The sequence below is a fragment of the Phodopus roborovskii genome, unplaced genomic scaffold (assembly GCF_943737965.1).
Source record: "Phodopus roborovskii unplaced genomic scaffold, PHOROB, whole genome shotgun sequence".
Lineage (NCBI taxonomy): Eukaryota > Metazoa > Chordata > Mammalia > Rodentia > Cricetidae > Phodopus > Phodopus roborovskii.
The window spans coordinates 28,138,017-28,162,011 of record NW_026126409.1 but is presented as its reverse complement, the minus strand read 5'-3'; the positions used below and the strand labels follow the sequence as shown (position 1 = coordinate 28,162,011).

Sequence of the window (23,995 nt, the reverse complement as noted above, 5' to 3'; positions counted from 1 at the left end):
GGAACTGTGTTGGAAGACTAGCTATCACTGCCCATTCTATGACCACAATGAATGGCCCTCCCATGTGGAAATCATTTACCCCCTCTTCAAGACATCAGTGTAGCTCATTCTATCATTAATCAGTTTTATTTAACTCCAGGTGGACTCTTTTGCCTGTGTGTATGTCTATGTGAGGGTGTCAGATCACCGGAAACTGCAGTTATAGGCAGTTATCCACTGCTGTGTGAGTGCTGGGAATTGAACCTAGGATCTCTGGAAAAGAAGCCAGTGCTCTTAACTGCTGAGCCATCTCTTCAGCCCCTTCCCCCCCCCCCAAAAAAAATCAGTTTTTAATCTATGCCAGGAACGATGAAACTACAGTCCAAAAGTCAAATTTATCCTGTGGCTTATTTTTATATAGCCCCTGGAATAAGAATGGCTTTTATATTTGTTAAAAGGTTGTGAAAACAGAGAAGACTACACAATAGGGATTACACATGTGTCCTGTGAAGCCTAAAATTATTCACTCTTAATACCCAGAAAATATTCACCAATCCCTGGTCTAAAATACATCATCTAAGTCAAGTCCAAGCACAAACACGACTCCTTGACTCAGCTCTGCCAACTATGTCCTAAGATCTCTGTTTGCAGATGGCAGGAGCCCAGGGAGCCACATATTATCAGATTGCTTGACTGGGATACCAGGAACTAAAAAGATAAAATGATGGTCTCTATACATTCAACACCAAAAAATACAATAAGGATGGAAAATACTTAATAGAAACTTTAGTGCAAAAAGAGAGAGTTGGGCACGTGGTGCCTGCGTGTTAATGATGCATGCAGTGGGCGAATGTAATGATGCATGTAATGATGCATGTTTGTAATCAGCACTTGGGAACTTGAAGTAGCTGGACTGTGAGTTTGAGGGAAACTGTGTCTGAAAAAGGGGACTGGGGAGTCAGGGAAAAAAAGGGGAGAGACGTGGAAGACACTACCCCAAGGTACTTTGCAATTCAGCTAGTTCAGTAATATCAGTTCTTTAATTAGGCCTCTCCTGCTCTTCAGAATGATGCTCCGTGCGTGGTTCACTGCTCTGTCTCCTGAGTCATTTTTCCCTTTGGAAGCAGCCAACAATTACAGATTCGTTCTGGCTGTAAAGGTGGGTTTTGAAGCTACTTCTCATTATGAATAGTCTCTATTTCAATGTGATCCTTAGAAATCCTGAAGAAGCCTGAAGGTGAGCCAGGCAGTGTGGCACACACCTTTAATCCCAGCACTCAGGAGGCAGAGGCTGGTGGATCTCTGTGAGTTAGAGGCCAGCCTGGTCTAAGATTGAGTTCCAGGACAGATAGGGCTACACAGAAAAACTGTTTTGAGCCCCCCCCCCCCAAAAAAAGCCTGGAGGTGAACCAGGTGAGAAACCCTATCTCAAAAAAAAAAAAAAAAAAAAAAAAAAAAAAAAAGACAAATCAAAATTTTCTTGGTTCAATGATCTGCCTTACTGACCAAAGAGGTAGTGGTCCAGCCTTCTGGAGACTGGGGTCCAGTTATGTCATGGGTTCTGTCTGTTCAGTTCTCAGGAGCCCACTGAAGTGGATTTCAGACATCTCCATCAGTGACCCTCCCCTACACAGGCTGTTTCATCCCTCAGCCAGTGAATGAGAAGCAGCTCCAATGACCTTCGAATTGCCTTTGGCAAGGGGTGTCTGTCTTGCCTTCTGGTCATCTTTATTTGTACTTTATCATTTATTTTTATGTTTTATTCTATCATTTATGTCCCTTTGAGACGTGGCCTCACTATACAGCCCCAGCAGCCTGAATTCATCAAGCAGACAAAGCTGGCCTGACTGCTAGAATTAAAGTGTATCACCTACGTGTCCCCACCTGCTAGAGTTGAAGGTGTGTGTCACCATGCCCAGTACTTGTTTCTGTTGCCATTGTTTGTTTTTGGAGACAGGGCCTCTCCACTAAACCTGAACTCACCAGTGGTTAAGATCTGTGGGCTAAGCTCCGAGGATCTGCCAGTCACTGCCCTTCTGCATCTGCCAGTGGGGTGTGTTCACACCTAGCCCTGCCTCCTTAGTGGGACTCAAACTCAAGCCCTTACTTTACCCAGCATGCATTGCACCCACTGCCATCTTGCCAGCTTCACAAAGTTACTTTCCTCAACACTTCGATTAGAAATCTCTGAAGCTAAATGTCCAGTTTCATAATTGCACTCTTGAAAGTCCTTGCTTCCATAGCACATTTCAGGGCACAGTTGTTAGTTTTTTTGTTTGTTTTTTGAGACAAGGTTTCTCTGTGTAATGTTGGAGTCTGTCCTGGAACTTGCTTCGTAGACCAGGCTGGCCTTGAACTCACTTAGATCCTCTTGCCTCTGCCTCCCAAGTGCTGTGATTAAAGGTGTGCGCCACCAGGTTTATCTCAATGTTCTGTTAACATTTTCTTCTATGTTCTCTAAAATGACTGACAGAACTTTAATAGCACTCTGCTCTTCTTTGTCAGCCTTTGATAACCCTTTCACGAAATCGTGGTCTTTTTATTGTATATACAATCAAAACTCTTATCTACCCATTAGTCCTGAGCTATTTCCATAGTTTTAGCTATTAATTATGGTATCACCCTATTGCTTTTATCAATTGCTATCTTAATGCAGATTGTGATAAGAAAGTACCACATACTGGGTGGCTCTGATAGTATTCATTTCTCACACACCTGGTGAATGGCAAAGCCAAAGTCAAGGTGCAATTTAATTTTGTTCCTGGTAGGGCCGCCTTCATAGTTGCAGATGGTCAAATTTTCCCTCTGTGAGACAAAAACATTGTGTGTGTGTGTGTGTGTGTGTGTGTGTGTGTGTGTGTGTGTGTGTGTAGATAGGTAGGTAGGTAGAACAAAGAGAGAGATTTAAACAACTTTCTCTCTTCTTATAAGAGCACTAACTCCACTATGGAGCAGACACCTTCCAACCTCATCTAAATCTAATTCCTTCTGAAGGGCTTACTTCCAATATCATCATCTTGGAGGTTAGAGTTTTATAATATGAATTCAGGGGAGGATACGGGCCTCTTGTTCACAATAAGTGTCACAGATAGACTCATGGAAAACCAACTTTCATCTTTGCTCAAACAGTTGCTGGCAGGACTAGTTCCGGAAGAGATGAAGGATGCTGAACTTTAAGGAAGCTCCTCCTTCCTTGGTTCTTGGATGGAGGCCTCCACAGTTCCTTGGGCATTTATCTCATGACAGCTGGCTTTCATCAAAGGCAGCAAGTGAGAGCAATGAAGGGCATGGAAAACACACTGTGTCATGCTGTGCACTAGGCTAGACAATCCAGCTGATACTAAAGGGGAGATTACACAGAGTGCAATTACCAAAAGGTGACTATGGATTTCTGTGGAGGCTGCCTACCAGAATGTCCTCCAACAACATCCTTGTACCCAAATTTACCCATGGCCACGCATGGTTGGTTTCCTGGTAGCATCTGATTGGACCTTTGTTCCTAGGCAACTTTTCATTCTGAAAGTTTTGTTGTCTGAAGAAGCTAAGAGTGAGAACGTTTTACTTGTTTAATTAAGTTGTTTGTTTTGTTTCACAACAGAGTTTCTCTGTGTAGTCCTGGCTGTCCTGGAAGCCACTCTGTAGACCAGGCTGGCCTCAGACTCATTTAGATTTGCCTGCCTGTGCTTCCTGAGTACTGGGGATTAAAGGCTTGCACAACCACTGCCCAGCAAATGCTTTATTTTAACCTCCACAATTTTTGGCTTATGTTTTTTTCTGAAGTCAGATGGAATAATGGAGGAGTTCCTCTTTCAAAATCTCTTTATATGAATAAAAAAGTGTTTATTCAGTTCATGATTTCAAAAGTCCATGATCAATAGGTGCCATTGATTTTTGAACCCGGGAAAAATCAGTATCATGGTGGAAATGTGGGGCAGTATAAGCTGCTCTTCTCATGACTATGAAGTGAAAGAGTCAGAAAGGGAAAGTTAATGGAGTTCTACAACTCACTTTCAGAGTGTATGTCTCTAATAAACAGAAATCCCCACTAGACCCCACCTCTTGGTCCTATCACCCTGATTAGATACGAGGAACAGAACGGACACTAAAGAATCGATAGACAACACAGGTATGAACACAGAAAAGCAGGAGTCAGGTGGGCTGCATGGAGTCACACCTGTTATCTATGCAGCCCTGAGGCTCAGCATGTTGCCCATAGCACAGCGGGTGGGCTAGCTAGTATTGCTAGGAGGTCTCTGTACTACAGCTGTCTCAGGCTGTGAACTTACCATGGAAGGAAGCCATAGTTGCAGGATTTTAAAGTACATACTGATCAATTGTCTCAATTGTCTCCGAAATACTCATATTTGGCCAGGAGGAAGAAGGAAAGAGATAATTTGGTTTTTTTTTTTGTTTGTTTGTTTGTTTTGTTTTTTGATTGATTGATTTTTTTTAAATTTTTTTATTTTTTTGGAGCTGGCTGGGGGAAGACAGGTTAATTCAGGGGTGAACACAAACAAAGTCCATAAGATACATGCATGAAAATGTTTGGCATGACCCCATCCTTTTGTAAAATGAACATAACTAAAAATGAGGAAAACTCCCAAGGCAGAGGCAGGCAGGCAGATCTTTGTGAGTTGAGGCCAGCCTGCTCTACACAGTGAGTTGCAGGTCTACAGAGTGAACCCTGTCTCAAAACAAAACAAAATGTAGAAAATAAAATAAAATAAAATAAACCTTCCAGGCTGTGGATACAGCTGAGCAGTAAATGCTCACTTTGCATGGTGTGAGCTGAATTTTCCAGTGCTGATAAATAAACAAATAAACAAAACTCCTCCAGCCTTTCAACATTCTATCTAGAAATCTCCACAGCAGGATCCACATGTACATTGGGTACTGTTTCTCTTGCCTGTGACTGCAAGCTAATTTAACTAATTGTTTTTCCAGTATCTGAATCAGATGCTGCTTGCAGAGTCATAATCTGCCCTTGAAGAGTGTTTTTTGCTAACCAACTCCTCAAGATGGAAACTTCTTCCAGTTTCCACTGAGTACCACCCCGACCACCCGGAAGCCTTAAATTGCCTTGATTTTGTTTTATAGCAGGACCCCTCACTTGTGGATACACAATTATATTTCTTTGTTTATTGCTGTTTAGAAGCCACCTAAATCTTAGAGATACAATAAAACAATATTCACTTAAAAATATATAATTGCTAACAATTTTGTAGTATGAACAGCATTTGCTGGAGATATTTTTTTTTTTCTGCGTGGCATCAATTGGGATAGCTCCCCTGAGAATTCACTTTCAAGACAGCATATTCAGCAAGGTTAGCCATTGGTACGGGCCTTCTCCACTGAGACACTGGCTGGAGCTGCAAGCTGGGAATCTGTATATTTCTTCCTTGTTTGGTCCAGCTTGTGGCTGTTTGTATTTCTCGAAAATAGTGAGTTTTAGAACCATGGAAGTGGTAAAAAAAAAAAAAAAAAAAAAAGGGAGTGCTGTAAAAGTGTGAATATATCTAACACTACTGAACTGTGGATTTAAATGGTTAAGAGGCTAAGCTAACTTTATTTTTTTTTTTTACTACTATGAAAGGAATAAAATAAAAATAAAAATAGCCAGGGTGCGGGTGGCACTCTCACTTAGGCAGATGCAGGCAAGATCGCAGAGTTCGAGGCCAGCCTGGCCTACAGAGTGAGTTCTAAAACTCTAGGATAGCCAGGGCTACACAGAAACCCTGTCTCCTAAAACAAAACTACAAAAACACCCATGAAGGAAGGTGGCAGAAAAGTGATGCAGGAGCTAGTTGTTAAGAATAAAAAAAGCCAATCAAACTTTGGCTCAACAAAGTTAACAGTGACAACACACAGGGTAGATTCTGCAGCTGTCTTCAGTAACGTTAGTACGGATGCAGAACTCTGTGCAGTGCCCATAGCCCCCAAATAGACTTTTAATGCCTGCAATTCCCAGGGACAAACATTTAAGACATAATTATGGGTTTGGATTTCTTAAAGCAAGCCTCAAAAGGAACACTGCCAGCCTAACAGTGAGTAATGAAAACTACAGGTGTACACAATATTTCCCTTTCAACCTGGTATGCAACCTTGCACGCCTGGCAAAAATATGGTAGAGCGGTGGCAGGTGAGAGAGGGCAAATGTCTCCAGGTCAATAGCTCAATTTTTCCGGGATATAAACTCCCTTTGTTGTCTTATAATTCCTAGCATGCCTGGCAACTCTCAGCTACCATGGAGCTCTCTTGAAACTTCGTCTTTGAAATAGCAAATAAGTCATAAAGACCACTCAAAGCCGGATGAATATATAACTCCCATCCCCCACCTTCTCTTTCTCTACAGCTATGACATTTATAAATAGTGGAAGTCTGTTTACAGATTTTTCCTTGGGTTTTGTTAATATGTTACTCGATTTTTCTTCCAAATAAGTACATACCATTCCTTGCTGAAAGGATAGAAAATGAAATCCCTTCCTTCCAGGCATATTATCTCATCCTCATACCTTATGCTGGGCTCTCTGACAGCTTTATTGCCTGCTTTGTCAATACAATGGTGTGATTTTTACCTTTCATTTCTTTAAATCTCTCTCTTCAGTCCTCTTGTGGGCAATGTCTGTCTGGTGACCATAATGACCATGCTTACACACCTTCAGGACTTCACTCTGTAGATCAGCAGGATGGCCTCTGCCTCCTGAGCTCTGGGATTAAAGGCAAGGGTCACCACTGCCCAGTCTGTTTATTCATTACAAATAACGTGTTAGGTACTGTTTAAATGCTGGGAACACAATGAATATGTCAAACAAGGTTCCTCTCACAGGACTAATTTTTTTTTCTTACACTAGAGGTTGGTAACTTTTTAACAAAAGATAAAGTTCTGGCTTGGCTTCAAGACAACAAAAACCAAAAACAACAAAAAAGCAGGAATTAACCCACTTTTTTTTTTTTTTTTTTTTTTTTTTTTTTGGCCAGGAGATGGATGTGAGATTCTCTCCACAGAACCTTCCCGACTGGAACCATTAAGGACTACCTTGTCTTTTCATACTTGGGTCCTTGCCAGGCCTCAGGAAAACAATGTCTCTTTGTGGAGTGTATTCGGTCAATAACAGGCAAGAATAGCCAAGGAGGAGGGAGAAGGGCTAGCTAGTTCTACTGAAGCCCACCACTCGGCCATTGCTCAGGAACACAGGAACATATTGCCCCCTCGTGGTTCCTTTTATAACTGAATGAAAAATATGTCGGGCAAAGAGCTGCCAATCAACACAATCAATAAATCAAAACACAAAGTTTCCGATTTGTTGTAGCTTTGTTTCTGAACCTTTTCTCCCGCTGTTCCAAGGACTCTCGGTTCATTTCCTCCCAGGAGGCACCTTTATTACTATAGAGAGCGGTGGCTTTATGAGGGCAACTTAAAACATTTTCTTTTAGAAATTTTCCACATCTCCAGATCCCTTAAAAAAAAAAAAACTTATCTAAAATTTAAGTATCACTATGGATTTTCACATCACAACGCCTTTAGAAGCAAAAGAAAAATGTTGCGTGCAGCTTGCTTTTTATAATTTGAACCAGGATTCAGCGATTATGTTGCCTTGGAGTTGTTGGGAGTTGTTTGGGGTATCTTGTCTCCACAACACCGCTTTCAACAGCCTAAAGGCAGGGCCCTTATCTTCAGCTCCCACCCCACCCCCACCCTGCCTCCTCCACCCCACCCCCAACAGCACTCAAAGCAGAAAGGGTAAAGAATGTCGAGTGGGGAGAAAAGAGATAAACGGTTAAACCAAGGAAGGCATAAATGAGAAATCGTGATTGGTGCGGCATGCCAGACAAACTTCCTCCGACAGGCAGAACCCATTGATAGTGGGGGGCTTAAGTGTCCATACTAGTCAAAGGAGTTTACGGGATCTATTGTTGGAAAAGTCCTGTAGGACCAGGAAAATGGAAACTTCCTTAATAATAATGCTAGCTTCCGCCTATTGTAAACCATAATTGTGCAAGAATGAGTGCTGGGTGAGGAGGGTTGCGCTTGTCCCACCTATAATCTCTCAAACCCTGGGATGTATATAATATTATATATATATATATATATATATATATATATATATATATATTTTTTTTTTTTTCCTCCCATTTCTCCGATGAGGAAACGGAAGCTATGCGGTCACCCCGGGGTTGGGCAATTGCTTTGATTCTCCAGAGATAAATGTCCTGACCTTTGAGGGGCAGGGACACTCAGCCAATACATAAAATAAGGAGTGCTTGCCTACTATGCTCCAGGCAGCCTGCTTAAGTTGTGGCGGGGCGACAAAGATAAACGGGGCACGGTCTTGTATTCCAGGAAGGGGCTCCCCAAAGAGTGAAGTAAACAAAACGACTCCAGAACAGTCTGGAGCCGGCTGTGCGAGTCTGAACAGAGGCGGCCGGAAGCCTTAGACAGCGATAGCGGGCGAGCAGGAAGACTAGGGAGGGTTCGCTGGACTCCCGCGCTGGCGGTGGGGTTGCAAGCGGTGTTCTGCAAAAGTGGGGTTCGGTGGTGGGCTGTCTCCCGCGCCTGTCACCTTTCGGCGCGGGAAGCGCCGAGTCTCGGCGGGTACTGCCAAGGAGGGTGGGTTGAAGTGCACATCCGTCGTGAAAAGCAAGCAAACAAAAGTAGTTCGTCCCCCGTCCCCCCCACCCCGCGCGCCCAGCGGGCTTGGTCCCCAGCTCGCGACCCCTCTCTAAGCCCACGCACACTGGCCCGCACGGACGCCGAGGCCGCGGGGTCTGGAGAGAGAGGGCGAACCTCATCTTCCTCCCGCCGTCCCCCTCGGCCTCGTGACCCCGGGTAGCAACCACTCGCCCCCCCACCAGCCAAACAGGGCCTGGGGTCGACCGCTCCGCCCAGTGCCCCTCCTCCCGCGGGGGGCTTCGCAGTCCCGAGCCGCGTCCCTCTGGGTTGCGGCCGGCCGCTCACGTCCAGGGAGGGCGGAGGGAGGAGGGGAGGAGGGGGAGGGAGGGGAGGGGAGGAGGGTGGAAGGCGAGAGAAAGCGCGCTGCGTGCGGCCCCGCTGCCCAGAGCCTGCCAGCAGCGCGCCCTCGGCGGCTCCGGTCCCAACCGCGCCCGCCGCCTCGCCTCCTCCGCCTCGGCCGCGTCCGGACTCCCGGGCTCGCCCGGCCTCTCGGAGGTCCCCGCCCGCCCCGGCTCCCTGCAGCGCCGCCCGGCTCCAGCCCCGCAGCTCGCTCGCCCGCCCGCCGGGGAAAGGAAGCAAGCGGGCGAGCGCGCCCTCGCTTCAGCCCCGCGCCCCAGCCCTGCGCGGCGACGAAGGACCGGGAAGATGAACGGCGGAGGCAAAGCCGAGAAGGAGAACACCCCGAGCGAGGCCAACCTCCAGGAGGAGGAGGTACCGAGGGGGCCCGGCTGGGGGGCTCGGGGCGCTTGGGGTGCGCGCGGGGGGAGGTGACTGTGCGCCACGGGACGCGGCGTCCGGAGGGCGCGGGGCTGTGTCCACGGGCGTCCGCGTGCCTCCCATTGCATAACTTTGTAGGACTTTCCCGAGACTTTTTAAAAGTAGAATGTCAGCTTTGTCTCCCCGGGATGTTAAAAGCGGAATCGAGAGCTGACTCCCGGGTGACCTCAGATGATTGGGATCGGGGGAGGGTCAAGATTTGGGTTGTGCGTCTGATGCTGGAAATCGGAGGGAGGCATGGTTGATTTGAAGGAAGAAACTCTGGGAAAGTTCTCGTTAAAAGACTTCCGACCCCAGCTCCCCTCCCTCCCTTTCGGTGTTTAGAGTGCTGGGTGAAATGTCTTCCTAGCTGAGACATTTTGGATTAATAGATAACTCATCAGCCGCATTCTTCTCCGATGAGTCGAAGACCCTCGCCGAACCTGGACGCTGTGGAATCGTGTGTGTGTGTGTGTGTGTGTGTGTGTGTGTGTGTGTGTGTGTGTGTGAGAGAGAGAGAGAGAGAGAGAGAGAGAGAGAGAGAGAGAGAGAGAGAGAGAGAGAGACAAGGGCTAAAAGCTTTAGGTTCCCCAAAGCAAAGGCGCGTGGAGGGTGTTTTCATAATAAAATCACAACTTTATGTGGCACACTCGGAATGATTTAAAACGATTTGCGGCTGTGGTGCCTTTCTTACTGAAAACACTTGAGTAATATGTGTGGATGGGGCGTGCATGGGACTCAGGAATTTTGTCGGTTTTGTGGTGTCCGGCCCCGACTTTCACTCCTGCAGGTGGTTTATCTGGAGGGCCAAGAAACTGAATTTATCTTTTTTAAGGTCTCCCAGAATTGAGTGTGCAGAAGCAGACACGGCCCAAACCACTATAACATAAAAAGTGTTCTTACAGGTAAATTACATCCTAATGAGGGAGATGAACAACTTAAACCGACTCTGAAGCGGTTAAGATGATGAGAATGTTCCCACCGTGTGCAAACTAGATATCGAGACTGAAACCAAACATTAGGAAAGAGTTCATCCATCCACCCATCTCTCTGACCTATGTAAACTCTCCACTGGTAAAATGGGAACTGTTAAAATAGGGAAGACAGAGACCTAAGCTTACGCAAAACTATGCAGAGTAAGATTTTACTCACCACAGTTGTAGGATGGTGCACTTTAGGGTTAAGGGAATTGAAGAAACCAGACAACCTGCCTCCCCACCTGAAGAAATTATCTATTTCATCAGCAAGTATTGCTTTGGGAAGTTTTGTTTATACCGTTTTATAAGAGCAGAGCCGGGGAGCTAGCTGCAAGTTCCGGCTGCTTCTCAGTTTATTTCCTGACAAGTTAAACAAAAAAATGCTCGTTTTGCTTTTACGAAATTGCTGGGATTTTAGCATGCTTTAATAAACACAACCAGGTAGTAACTAATTTCAGATCTGAAGTACCCTTATTCATGCTAAACGATGGATCCTATAAAACCGTCTTTCTTCCTTTATCCTGTTCAGGGTAGTTGTAGTTGGAAAAAACTCATAACAGCAAAGTTTGGTCCTTTTAAAATGATTTTGGGAAACAACAAACACCCAATTTTTTTTTTTTTTTAAAGGTTTTGGTAGATAACAATAGGTTTGTCACCAAATCCCATACCCACTTGCCTAAAAATTGTGACAAGTCAGATTTTTCTCTTGATCATCTTAGCTGCAGATATTTCCACTGCTAAGGCCCCCTCGGGGTGATCACATCTAATAATGGACCGTGTTGGTGTAGTCATCTGCCTGATTTTGCCTCATTGCACTGAGTGAGTGTTCTTTGTCAGGTAGGAATGGCTTGTGATTCCAGAAGTTGTGTTTATCTTTTTTTTTTTTTTTTTTTTTTTTTTTAAGCAAAACATTTGTTATTTCAGAAATAAGAGGAATAGGAAGGTTGCAGAGCTCAAGTTGTGCACTAGTGGGAGAGTATAACATACATACACCATGAGAAATGAGCTTTAGTTATTTGTGGTTTCCTTTCTTTTTTCCAGTACTAGGAAATGAACCCAGGACCACAGTCATGGCAGGCAAGCACTCTATCACTAGCTACTCTATCCATTTTTTGTTTAGAAACAGTTTCCCAAGTCACACAGGCTTTGAACCTGAATTCCTGCCTAAGAGTCCTGGGATTGAGGCATTTGCCGTCGCACTGGCTAGCACAATAGAAATGCAGGGAAAGAAAACTGTGAGTGATTCAGGTAATTTTATTATAATTATAATTCTCTGTTCTTTGTGTCTGCTTGGTTTTTGAAAAACTCCTAGGCTTTTTTTTTCTTCCCATAAGCCTAAAAGCCACAAGTAAAATATAGTATTTGGGAATCCCATTAATGTGCTTGTCATTCTACAAAACCGCAACACTGGACCCATTCCCTGCCCACCCAGTGGATCAGTGCTTGTTCAGATGCATTGAAAAGCCTCGAAGTGGACTCTAGTAAACAGAATGCACACACACACACACACACACCCCTATATACATACATGAAGACAAGAGAAGAAGAATGTTCTGTTGTAATTTCCGGTGGCTACTGGACTGAGTTGGAAAAGTGAGTCCACTCATCACTAAGAGAAAATATCTCACAGATCACCATGTAGCCTTTCTCCTACACTGGAGAGCTAATTCAAGGCTTTCGTTTTCCTTTCTATGTTTGAAACCAGGTCCTCTTATTTATCATTGAGAATGTTTTAATCCCAAGTCTCTAATGCCTTATTCTGTAATGACATTGCTCATATGTTCACGTGGATACAGTTGTGTAGGATGAAAAGTCCAGGATTTAGGAGAAATGTTTACATCTTTTCTGTGGTTGAAAAGTTTTTGACAATCTGTGCAGCTTTGCATAGCATGTAAAACAGAGGAGGGTGACTTAGCAGCTGTGTAAGAGACAATACATCTGGCTTTCAGTGTGTTGTGTATGCTCTTTGCATATTTTTCTGCAAGTACAACCAATTGTCAATCTTATGGGACCTGAGAGTTGCAAGGGTTTGCTTTATATGTGCAATGTGTTGGATTATTTCTTACATCACTTTACAATTCAGAAGCCAACCTTAGCTACATAAGTACATAGCAAAGCTCTACTTTGAAACAGAAATTCTTAGTTGGGCGTTGGTGATGATTCCTTCATTTTGTAAGTCAGAGGCAGGCTGATCTCTCTGAGTCTGAGTCCAGTCTGGTCTACATAGCAGGTTCTAGCCCAGGCAGAGCTGCATAGTGAGACACTGTCTCTAAACAAAAGTTAAAAAAAAAAAATTCTTAGAATGTGTCTTCAATTGTAGGATTTGGTTTTATTAAAAGTTAATTAATATGTAAGTAATAAACTCATAATTGGTCTCGTAATTCACTGTCATTAGTTAAGTTACATTGTATTCAGACGTACCGGGATCCTGTCTTACAGAACCTTATTGGCAAGTGATTTCTTTTTTGGAAATGAGATAAACATGTCCTTTGGTTGTATTTTTAGTTTCATTCATGTCATTGGGTACTTTTTAGGCAGATCACCTTATGTTGAAGCAGTTTAAAATACATTTCAGTTCTGGGAAAGCAGTATAAGGGGTAATTAAATCAGAAGCAGGACTTGGCTGAGTTGCAACATCGATTGAGATGTTTGGCAGAAGTCGCATCAAGTCAGATCTTGAGAGGGTCATGCAATTTTTACTTCAGATCTTTTAGAGTGCTTAACATTTTGCCAAAGCATTGGGGTCATAAGTTGTTGTTTTTTTTAAAACAGTTGGCATAGAGGAAAGGGAATGTCAGTGGTGTGGTAACCACTGGTTCTCATTGCACATTAAAATTACTGAACACAGCTTCTGGAAGGATCGGCATAGTTTTTGTACAACTTAACCTATTGTTGCAAACCAGATCTAACTTAGTAAACTCATTTCAGTCATGGAGCCAGAGTTGGTGACAGTGATTTGGATGGAAATGTGACCTCATGGTCGAATGATGTCTGAAGAGTGCTGCCAGTATAGCATGCATTTTAGGTTGCCAAAAGTGGTTTGCCACTTTCTCTGGTAAGCTGGTGGTGCCTGGAAGTGCTCTCTGTTTGATCCTTTGGTTGAGGCTTTTATGGAGGTGACTTCTCATACTGGTTTCTGCCGGATTTGGTGTTGGGGCAGTAAACTGGGAACATGGCAACAATAATGAAAATAGGGCTGTGGTTCTGAGGAGTATTTATTGGCCGGGGCCGTCAAAACATGCTGTGGCCCTTTGACTGAGTACCTGTATTGTTAAGAGTTCACGATAAGGAAATGGGTAGTAGTACAATATATTTCTAGGAGTGATTATAGCAGTTACGATGGTGAAAATTCTCAGGATCTTCAACAAACTCGAGTTTGCTAAGTAAGTCATTATAATTCCATAGGAATGTTATACAGCCTTTAAAGGATGTGTTCTTTGAAATGTATATTATGGATTGTTTTTGCGTGTATAATATATATAATCACAATAGACGGGTCTGGAAACTAAAAATCTGAAGGCAGGGTCCTGGTAGGCCACGGCTTCCTGGAAAATTTTGGCAAGAGCCATGCTCCAGACATCCTGAGGACTGTGTTTTTGTTGAGCAAACAGGAGTTTTCAAGTTCTAATAATTTTTTAAAAAATGTTTTGAGATTATAATATGATTACCTCATTTCCCCTTTTCCTTTCCTCCCCCCAAACCTTCCTGTGTAACACCCCGCCATGCTTTTCAAGGTCTTTAAAATTACTTCATATGTAAAACCAAATATAGATGAAATGAATGTAATATACGGATTACATACAGATCATTGTGAATTGCTTTCTTCTGTGTTTCCAAAGTGACTACGTGAGCAAGAGATGTGTGATGCCTTCTGGCTTTGAAGATTTTGTTAAATTCTTTCATGATCTATGTAGGTTTAACAAACCATCAGGTTGGTCAGCTTTAGTTGAGCTTAGGAGCCTGACTTGGGCTGGGCTCAGTCAGGCCTGTTCTGCTCCTCAGGATGAGCTTCACCTCTGCTTTCTTCCATCCTGGGCCGTGGTGGTCCTCAGCTACACTCCCGTGTTCTAATACCCGTTCTTAGTCCAGCATGGTGCCATGCAGCTGGATCTCATGATATCCCAAATCTTTCCGCTCAGCTCTGATTGCCACAGAACAAAAGTCTACACTTGACACTCAGGATTGTTCTAATGTAGCTGTGAGAACCCCTCTACCCGTTTCTTCTTTGTTCTGGCTCAAGCTGAGCAGGATTCAAGCTTTGCCTGTTTTTGTGTGGTGCATCCCCCCACCCTCACCCCAATCCATGGAGGCCTTATTTTCCCAGAAGTTCTTTGTTATATCCACTTAGCTCCTAGGCCATCATGTCTTCTGTCATGTAGTTTTGCAAAAGAGATGCATGCCATCTTACAGGATTCCTTGTGGTCAGACTTCCCCAAGCCAGACCCAAGCCTCCACACATGCCCATGCATGCAGCCACACGCACACATATAATCCTTACAAGTATAGAATTTGGAAACATTCATGGCAGCTACCTGCTTACTACTGAGTCCTTCACCTGCTAGAGATTTTAAAGAGTCATGACTCCACTTGTTGGGAAATGATCTTTCTCATCTGTAATACTGGATGGTGCAGGTGAATCCAGTCCATTAGATGCTCTTGCTCATCCCATGGGACTGCTGGATTCTCACCATTAGAATTTGGGTTGTCCTGTGGAGCTCCTTTTTTGACCTTCTTGCCATGGACTTCAGGAAGTCTTATCTAGGTGGGAGAGCAGGCAGCCCCCACCCCTTCCCAAACAAGTCTGCTCTTTGTGACAGCCACTTTGGAATGTTTGTGTTCAGTTTCATTTGGCACCTTAGTGTCTGCCTGGGGGCAGTGGAAAGGGAATGCAAATGTCTCTCTTGAACAGTACTTGCTTTGGTCAAAGAGAAAACTTCAGAAGGAATGAGGAGAATGAACTTTAACAGCTAGAGCAAAGGTGGATGCTTAGTTCAGTGGACTGGAAGTCTGTGGAGGACCAGGTCTTTAAATTGATGCTATGTTGATAAGGCCCTGATGGAGATGAGTTTATATGAGGGTAACCCGTATAAATTTGCACACTCACATCTCCATCTTTAATGTGCACCAGGAGACTATTTTAAACAACTATAATGTAGTGTTTGTGTGTGTGTGTATGTATGTATGTATGTATGTATGTATGTATGTATGTGAGAAGGTGAGGGCTGGCTGCTTGATGTGACCTGGAACTTGAAGCAGACAGGATAGATACGTGCTTGAATTTATGAGAATAAAGTTGCCCAGTTTGCAGAACAGAACTACCAGAATCATTTACCCTACGAGAATTTCAGAAATATTTTTTATATATTTACTAAAGAAATAGTAGCCACTAATGTCTATTCATGTAGAGAACCAGGGTTCTCATTGTCTAGCTGAGATTGTCTGGCCTGGTACTCACAGAGATCCTCCTGCCTCTGCCTCCTGAGTACTGAGATTAAGTCACAAATCCCTAAGCCTGGCCAATCTCAAATCCTGCTTAGTTTTTTTCTGTGAGCTGTATTACAGGTTAAGCACTGGACCACCTATCATTTTTTTTTTCTTTTAAATGCTTACAAAGTAATGTAGGGTTTTGTGTGTTTTTTTGTTTTGTTTTCTTCTTCCTGTGTGTGTGTGCGCGCGCGCGTGCATGTATGTAGACAGTCTTGCTATTTATTTAGACCAGGCTGGCCAGGCACACAGGACAGTTTCCCATGTCAGCCTCTTGAGTGCTGGCATTAGTGTACCCCACTACATCCAGCTGATGAAGGTGTTTATGTGTCCATTTTATGGATAGGCAACTGAAGCAGAATGAAGTGTGACTGACCAGGGCAATCAGGTGTAGACCTAGGAGGGGTGCTAGGATCTCGGGCAGACATTTACTCCCCATTCAGTTGCCTTTTTTAATGGGGGGGGGGGATGGCCATGCACAGTTTAGCAGTTTTCATAAAGCATGCCAGCAAGGTTGAGGTGGTTTGAACTGGAAACAAGCCTAATTTTGAGAGGGTGGTGGGAAAAGAGGTCAGGAGTTCAGCTGAATCTGAAGACTTTGACCCACGAGGAAGATTGGGGGTGAAGGATGAGAGGCAAGGTCCCATCAGTGTGAATGTTCAAGGCTTCTTTTGGGGAGGAACAAGTGAAGCCAGAAAGGAAGGGGTTAAGTTTAGAGCAAACACTGGCCAGCAGGTGATGGGAGCAGTTGCTTTCTGAGCTAGAGGAAGGGCCTCTGTCCTGTGCTGGAGGGCAAGGGGTGGACACACAGCAAGCATCCTCTTGTTCAGGTAGGACAGGACACACAGCCAGCTTTGGAAGAATCAGTGAGCTGCAGGTTCAGGTCTGAAGTGTGCTTGAGAGGAGGCTAAGGATTGACCCCAAAGCCTCTTTGTTCTCCTTTAGATGACCAGATAAATGATGGTCGGTTTGTAGAAGTACAAACTGGGCATAGGACAGCTAGGAGTGATGATGCTGAGTTTGGGCTGCATAGGATAGGCCAGATGTTAACATAGGATTTCTCAGAACAGTCCCCATATAGCTTGGTAATTGAAAATGTGTGTCATGTGGGTGAGTGTTCAGAAAATGGAATTCCAATCCCTGGGAAAACCTTGTGATGAAAAGCAAGGAAAGAGAAAAGGCTTCTGGGGAAAGTGTGCGCATGCGCTGGGTGGGGTGGGGTGAGGGGTGGGTTTGGAAGTTCTCAGGGAAGAAGGGCTAATTTTAATACATAAAGATGTGTTACTTAAAAAACTGCCTGGTTTGCTATCTTTATCTGGGGGTAGGGAAGGAGGAGTCAGAAATATCTAGGTATAATATTTCTCATGCCTTTTTTTTTCTTTCACCAAAGTTGAAAGAATTTGTTTTTTCTCCTACATTTGTCATCAGTTCCCAGACTTGCATTGCAGTCTTCTTTCTTGAAGACCAAGCCATCATACAATCTCCAGAGGCTTGAGTTGGGTGTCGGCCGCCCAAGGCCATGTGTTCTGTTTACTCGCTTCCTTGCAGGTTTGCTGTCTTGTTTTGTGGTACTCTAAGTGTCCATGGAAAACCAATCCTGGAAAGGAACTTAAAAAACAAAACAAGTCGGACAGTGGTGGTGCATGCCTTTAATCCTGGGAGTCAGAGCCAGGTGCATCACTGTGAGCACCCAGCTCTACAGAGTGAGTTCCAGGACAGCCAGGGCTGTACACAGAGAAAGCAACAACAAAAGATAACATGTGGTTGCATTTCTTGCAATGGCTAACCCCACTGCAGCCATTATGATGCATATTAATGGATGGCAAAGAGGAGAAAGAAGTGGCAGGAATAAACTCGGGTCACACCAGGAAGACAGGCCAGGATTTCAGCTTGTAATGCAGTATTGTTGTACCAATTTAAAAGGCAAAAGAAATGCTTAGGCAGCCTAGTTTAATCCTGACAGCACCTGGGATTTTGCAAAGGTCTGAGAAATCTGAGCATCTCAGGATAGAGGTCTGTCTGCTCAAGTCTTAAAAACTCCCACCTTCAATTAGTCCTTAGTTTTCAGGAGTGAATGAATCTTAGTGATGAGGGCCAAATTCCCCAAATTCCTTTATGTCACCAGGTGGATAATGCTGGCCAGTGGCCAGTGTGATCCCAAGAGAAATCCTACAGATGATTTTGTCCTTGACTCTGCAGAATCTCATTTTGTGAAAACTCCTTTTTGCCACCTTAAGGCTGCATACTTGAGGCCGCTGGGGACAAGGGGACAAGCTCAAAGTGCTATCTTATTACTGAAGTAGCAGAATTTCCTTTGTGCTCAGAGGGGAAGTGCTGCGGAGGTGTAATTGTCTTACCCAGCATGTGCAATTTACAAGACTGAGGATGTGTGAGTTTCCAAAGGCGTCCTTATTGGATCCAGTCTCCCTCCAGTCAGTTGGCGGCATGTGTTGGGGGAGGGGCAAGACAGGACCTCCCTTGCAGGCCCTTGGATGTTGGGTGAATAGGGGCTAGCCTTTGTTATCGGGTAACCTGTGGTTCTCACTTAGTCTTCCCCTCTCCATTCTTCTGAGTTGAATTCCCACTTGACCTAGGACCACTGAGTAATTTTCCAGTAATGAGCAACAGAATTGCCAGAGCAAGTCATAGTCACAGAGGTTAAATTTCTTTCCAGTCTTAGATGCCTGGGTGTGGTTGAGCACACTTTTAGTCCCAGAATTTGGGAGGCAGAGGCAGGTGAATCTCTGTGAGTTTGAGGTCAGCTGGGTCTACAGACTTGTGTTAGGGCAGCCAGAGCTACATAGAGAACCCCTGTCGCTGAAAGGAAAAAAAAAAAAAAAACTTCATGCCAAATGATTGAGCATTTATATAGCTAGTCCAAAGTAGACACTAGTTGACTGTGTTTCGCCCCCTCTTTTAAGATACTGGGGCTCTTAATGGCCTAGGCTGGCTTTTAACTCAACTTGTAGCCAAAGCTGCCCTTGACCCTATGGACCCTCCCCCCAACCTGCTGAGATTATAGGTTTGTTTTTTTTTTTTTTTTTGGGGTCTGTGTAAGTGTGTTGCTGTCTAACGTTATTCTTTAAAAAAAGGAAATGAGCTGTTATGCCATGTTCAGCGATAAGAAACCGAGACATGCTGAGAAATTAATTTGTCTGAGGTTTTACAGACAGCTGATGGGTAGGAGCTTAGAAAAAAAAAGTCCAGTGACTGAGGGCTGGAGGGATGGCTCAGGGGTTAAGAGCATTGGCTGCTCTTCCAGAGGTCCTGGGTTCAGTTTCCAGCACCCACATGGCACTTAGCTGTCTGTAATTCCAGTTTCCAGAGCCTTCACACAGATACACATGCAGGTAAAGCATCTGCATAATAAGTAAATAAAAATTTTCCGGTGACACACAAGGTTCATGTGACTGGTTCTTTTCTTGACCTCTGACCCCCATCTCCTGGGAATCCCAGTCTCGCCTGATGATGCTTTATTTAGTTCCTTGGGTCCTCATTAGGCATGCTTATTTGCCAAACTTTTTCCTGCCACAGGACCTTGGTGCCAGCCAGTCTGTGTGCTTACAGGTTAGTCTTGACCTTTGTCCCAGTTTCTGGTCCTGTGTCACCACAAAGAGACCTGTGACCTACAAGTTTAAAGTGGTCCACAGTTCTACTATCGTGCCATCCATTTCTTTTCCAGATGGTGTCTCTCGACATGTTCTGTGTGCTACTGGACTTGCTTACCGTGTACCTCTGATGGAACTCTGGTAGCAGGAACTTTCTGTCTTATTTAATATCTAAAAGAACCCCAGAGCCTAGAGCACTGGCCAGAAATGCCCATGGTCACAAATGTGCAGACAGACATCTGTGGGACACGCCACTTGGTTCTATACAGGCGTTTCGGGATGTCTTGTCTTCTCTCCTCTCCCTCTCCCTCTCCCTCTCCCTCTCTCTCTCTCTCTCTCTCTCTCTCTCCCCCTTTCTCTCCCCTCTTCCCTCTCCTCTCCAAGGCATGTCTATTATGTAGCCCTGGCCATTTTGGAACTCACTCTGTAGACGAGGTCTTGAACTCAGAGAGATCCACCTCCTCTGCCTCCGGAGTGCTGGGAATCAGGGCCTTAGCAGCCATGCCAGGCTCACTTTAAGTTTTAGTTGCTTCTGTCTTCCAGGTGAGTACTTCTGATCCACATTCCCCTCCTTGATGACATCAGAAACCAGAATTACCATTCCGCACCCTCTTGAGTGAGATTTTGTTTGGATCCTTGCTGGGGAAGGCAGCCTTTTTGCACTTATGAAAGAATTCTTCCCTTTGTCCACTTACACACAGCTACACTTACAGAAATGCAAGTGTGGCTGGAATGAAATAACTGTTGTAGTTGGAGAGTCAGGTAAATTTTGCCAGGTGTGATTTTGGCTCTTCAGAGGGTTACACGTTTATAAACACATGGAGTTGATTTAGAGTGAGGCTCACTTAGCCTTTGGCTAAGCCTATCCTCAAGCTGTATTAGCTTACTCCTTTTGCTTACAAAGAGGCAGAAGTTCAGGGTCACTGGCTCTGAGTGGCTGGACCAGACTTTGAACACCTGGGTTCCTGAGTGAAGGAATCCTTAGGGAGATACCCTAGGCTGCGCCCACTTGTCTATTTTATTTTCAATTCTCCTTGTGAAGCAGAACAGCTAACATCACAGGGCTAAAGAAATGTGCCTTGTCATTTACTTATCATCAGATGGAAACCCTCAATCAAGCAGATGAACGAATTCGGATTGTCCTCATCTGTATACTAAGTCCAAACCTGACCCTGTTTGTTCTTACCCTTGGTCGTCCATTGTCTGACAATCTCACAACCAAAGTTATGTATTCTTACAGAAGTAAGTTCTCAGCTACCCTTCAGTTTTATGATCTCATTTTCTGTGTTCTCTGTGGGAGAGAGGACAAGTCTCTTATAAACTGTTTAGGGAAGCAGACCTCCCTTCCCCTAACTAAAAGGGAAGGATGGCACTACAGACATTGCCTGCTGTGTGTGGAACAAGTTGTGAGTTGCATCGTTCTACTTTCCATTTTCCCAGCTGTGACACCGGATGCTGAGAAAGTCCCCGGTGGGGCATTGGCAGAGAATGCTAGCCGGCCTTTTCAGTGCCAGCCACTTAGATTTTCTTTCTTTCTTTCTTTCTTTCTTTCTTTCTTTCTTTCTTTTTTTTTTTTTTTTTTTGTTAAGTTATTTTAATACAATGAGCAAAAAAAAACCACAGAGCTCCCTTGATTTGGTAATTCCCTTTTGTTTCAGGGAGGTTTCTTACACCTGGTTTGCCTACCTGCATTTGTTTCACTTTTGTTTTTTGTAAGCAAACTGGTGCCTCCTAGAGAATTGGGTGTGATTCTCTGTGGGTGTGAGCGGGCTGCAGGAAATGACCCTCTATAAATAAAAGGATTATTTGGGGCCCATCCTGAGTCTGTGCTTTGAGAGGGGGGTTCTACAGGAAACCAGAATTCGGAATCCCGGCTTTAGCTATTAGACCTGGGAGAATCTGCTTGGTGAATACCCATACCCTCTATGCGGCAGTTTTCACCCTTCCTAATGCTGCCGTAAAGTTACTTTCCATGTTTCTTCATAAGTCTACTTTTGCTACTGTTATGAGTAGTAATGTAAATATCTAAAATGTGAACCTGAAAGGTGTTTCACAGGTTGAGAACCACTGCTCTAGAGTCTCGTGCCGAGCCACACTAGGCAGCACCCCACTGTGAGAATCCAAGACATATAAGAGTGGGGTCTGGCGGCCCTTTAGGAGGGCAAGATTTCCTACCACAAGGAGGGGGAAAAGGCATGGGTTGCCAGTTGTCCAGAAGCATACCCAGCGAGGCGTGCACAGGTTTTACTCTGGTTTCTCGCTTTTGCTCTAAAAGCCGGTGACTGGCAGAGTGCTGACATGTGTCATAATGGGGAAGGCAGACAAGGCTTCTGCCAGGTGTGCTGGTTCAGGACACATCACCCCTCCCCCCCCAGGATTGAGGAAGCTGAGGCAGAAGGATGGCTGGAGTGTGAGAACCTGTGCTTGCATAAATGAAACCAAATCCATTTCTTCATCTGAACTGACTGTCCCACACAGTAGGTGTGTCTGTAGTCCATAGTCTAAGCTAACAATGTAACACTGTGTAACCGGTCAGATACTGGACTCACCCCACTTCAAAGTAACTAGCAGAGCAGAATCCAAACAGTGGGGTCCTGGATATGTTATTAGCTAAGTAGTTTTGTCTTAGCAGGAATTTTTCTTTTCTTTCTTTCTTTCTTTCTTTCTTTCTTTCTTTCTTTCTTTCTTTCTTTCTTTCTTTCTTTCTTTTGCCATTACAAATTCTTTCTGACCTGTAGCAATGAACTTTTACAGCACACACACACTCACAGACACATAAACACACAGACATACACACACTCAGACTCACACACTTTCTTTCTTTCCAAGGAGTACCCATCCCACCAGTAACTAGAAACACACTTTTTGTTGAAAGTGGCTTTGTGTTTGCCTTCAGTTTCAGCGGAAGAGGACAAACATGGACAAACATCTTTGTAGAGGATGTTTTTAGACTTTTTTTTTTAGTTGCTACATTCAGAAGAAGGCCAGCTGATACTGTTTTGTGCACAGCCTGTGTGTGTGGGGGTGGATGAATGTGGAGTATTTACTCCCTGGCATCAAACAGTTAACAGCTCAGTAAGTGCTGAGTTAAGATTAAAGCAGCCATTTGGATCTCCTATAGGGTTTTACTTGTGTGCTAAATGTGCAGGGAAGCTCTGTATTTTAGGTGTGAGGCCTAGTGCAGTGCTGTTAAAAGAAACAGAGCATTGGAAATTCAGTGTGTCCATCTGTCTGTCTGCCTAGTTATCCTGGATTCCCCTCCCCCTACACACACCAGGTTACTGTTGTGTAACAGCCCTAGCTGTCCTGGAACTTGCTTTGTAGACTAGGCTGGCCTTGAACTCACAGATCTGCCTAGCCTTTACAGTCCTTGTTTTGTTTGATTTGTGGAGGACTGAACCCAGTGCAGACATTGTCTCTCCCAAGAGCCTGTTGCCCCGGTCCTGAACATGTCTTAGAAACTTAAGAAAGGTAAGTTGTAATTGAGGCCACAGTGAAACCACTAAACCGGAAACCCCAATTTGTCACTGGCTAGATTATCTGGGAAGAGGAACCTCAACAGGGAACTGAGGGGAACTGGCCTGTGGGACATTTTTGTGATTGATGGTGGTTGTGGGAGGGCCTGGACCGCTGGGAGCAGGCCTCCCCCCCTGAGCAGGTGGTCCTGGGCGGTAGGTATAAGAGCGAGGTTCATCAGGCTGTGGAGGGCAAGTCAACTAGCAGCATCCCTCAGTTCCAGCCCTGGCTTCCTTTCTGACTATAGCTATGCCCTAGCCCTTTCCTCCCCTGCTTGGCTTTGGTGGTGGTGCTTTACTTACAGCAGTGGAAACCTAGATGAGGCAGAGGTTTGTTTGTGTCGTTTGTGATACCATGGGCCACTTTTGGACATAGATGAATCATCCTATTAGTGTGGCCTTACCTTGATATAAGTAAGAGAGTACTCTTTCCATACACAGGGAAAACCAGGCTGAAGTGCAGTTTGACCCAGGCTCTCATTCAGTCTAGTGCTGGCTGGGAGTCTATAAACTTAACAAGCATTAATTGCACTTGCTAAATTGAAATTACACCATCTTCCCCCTGGAGCCTGCTGTAAATGCCCTCCCCACCTTCATACCGCAGAGTCAATTTCAGTACTATAATTTAGGGAATTTGCTGGAGAAAGCCCTGAGGTAGTGTCTCTTCCTAAACTCTTAGGTTAGGATACATGTGCCTCCTCTCCCTCCCGCCCCCCTCGCTCTCTGTCTCTGTATAATAACAATTTGTAGGAGTTATTTCCACAAGTAAGCCATTGTGAAGCAAGTTAGCTGTAGTTATTTTTGCTCTATAATTTATCTGCTCCTTAGGATTGACAGTGCCAAGATCCAGGACTCATTCACTCCTCATCTAGTGGGACTTTGATTTTGTTCTGAATCCTCTACACTATCCTCCTCATCAGAAAAGGGGAAGAGAAAACACTGTAAGAAGGCCTGGTGGCCTTCGCCTAAAGAGCAGACGAGGACCACTATCATCTCGGGCACAAG

General features: G+C 44.5%; 2 protein-coding genes across 4 annotated transcripts in view; one reads left to right on the top strand and one right to left on the bottom strand.

The window, feature by feature from the left end:
• Saraf (store-operated calcium entry associated regulatory factor) overlaps positions 1-23,995 on the bottom strand; it is a 735,200-nt gene that overhangs the window by 199,086 nt on the left and 512,119 nt on the right. The window lies entirely within an intron of this gene.
• The window catches only part of Rbpms (RNA binding protein, mRNA processing factor), a 146,614-nt gene continuing 131,618 nt past the window's right edge, over positions 9,000-23,995 (top strand). The window contains exon 1 of one of the 3 annotated variants that reach the window (XM_051182260.1): positions 9,000-9,361. In XM_051182260.1, coding sequence (XP_051038217.1) covers positions 9,296-9,361 — 66 coding nt within the window. In that variant the 5' untranslated portion in view covers positions 9,000-9,295. The remainder of the gene's footprint in view (positions 9,362-23,995) is intronic. The other 2 variants (XM_051182261.1, XR_007834368.1) reach the window with 2 other exon arrangements.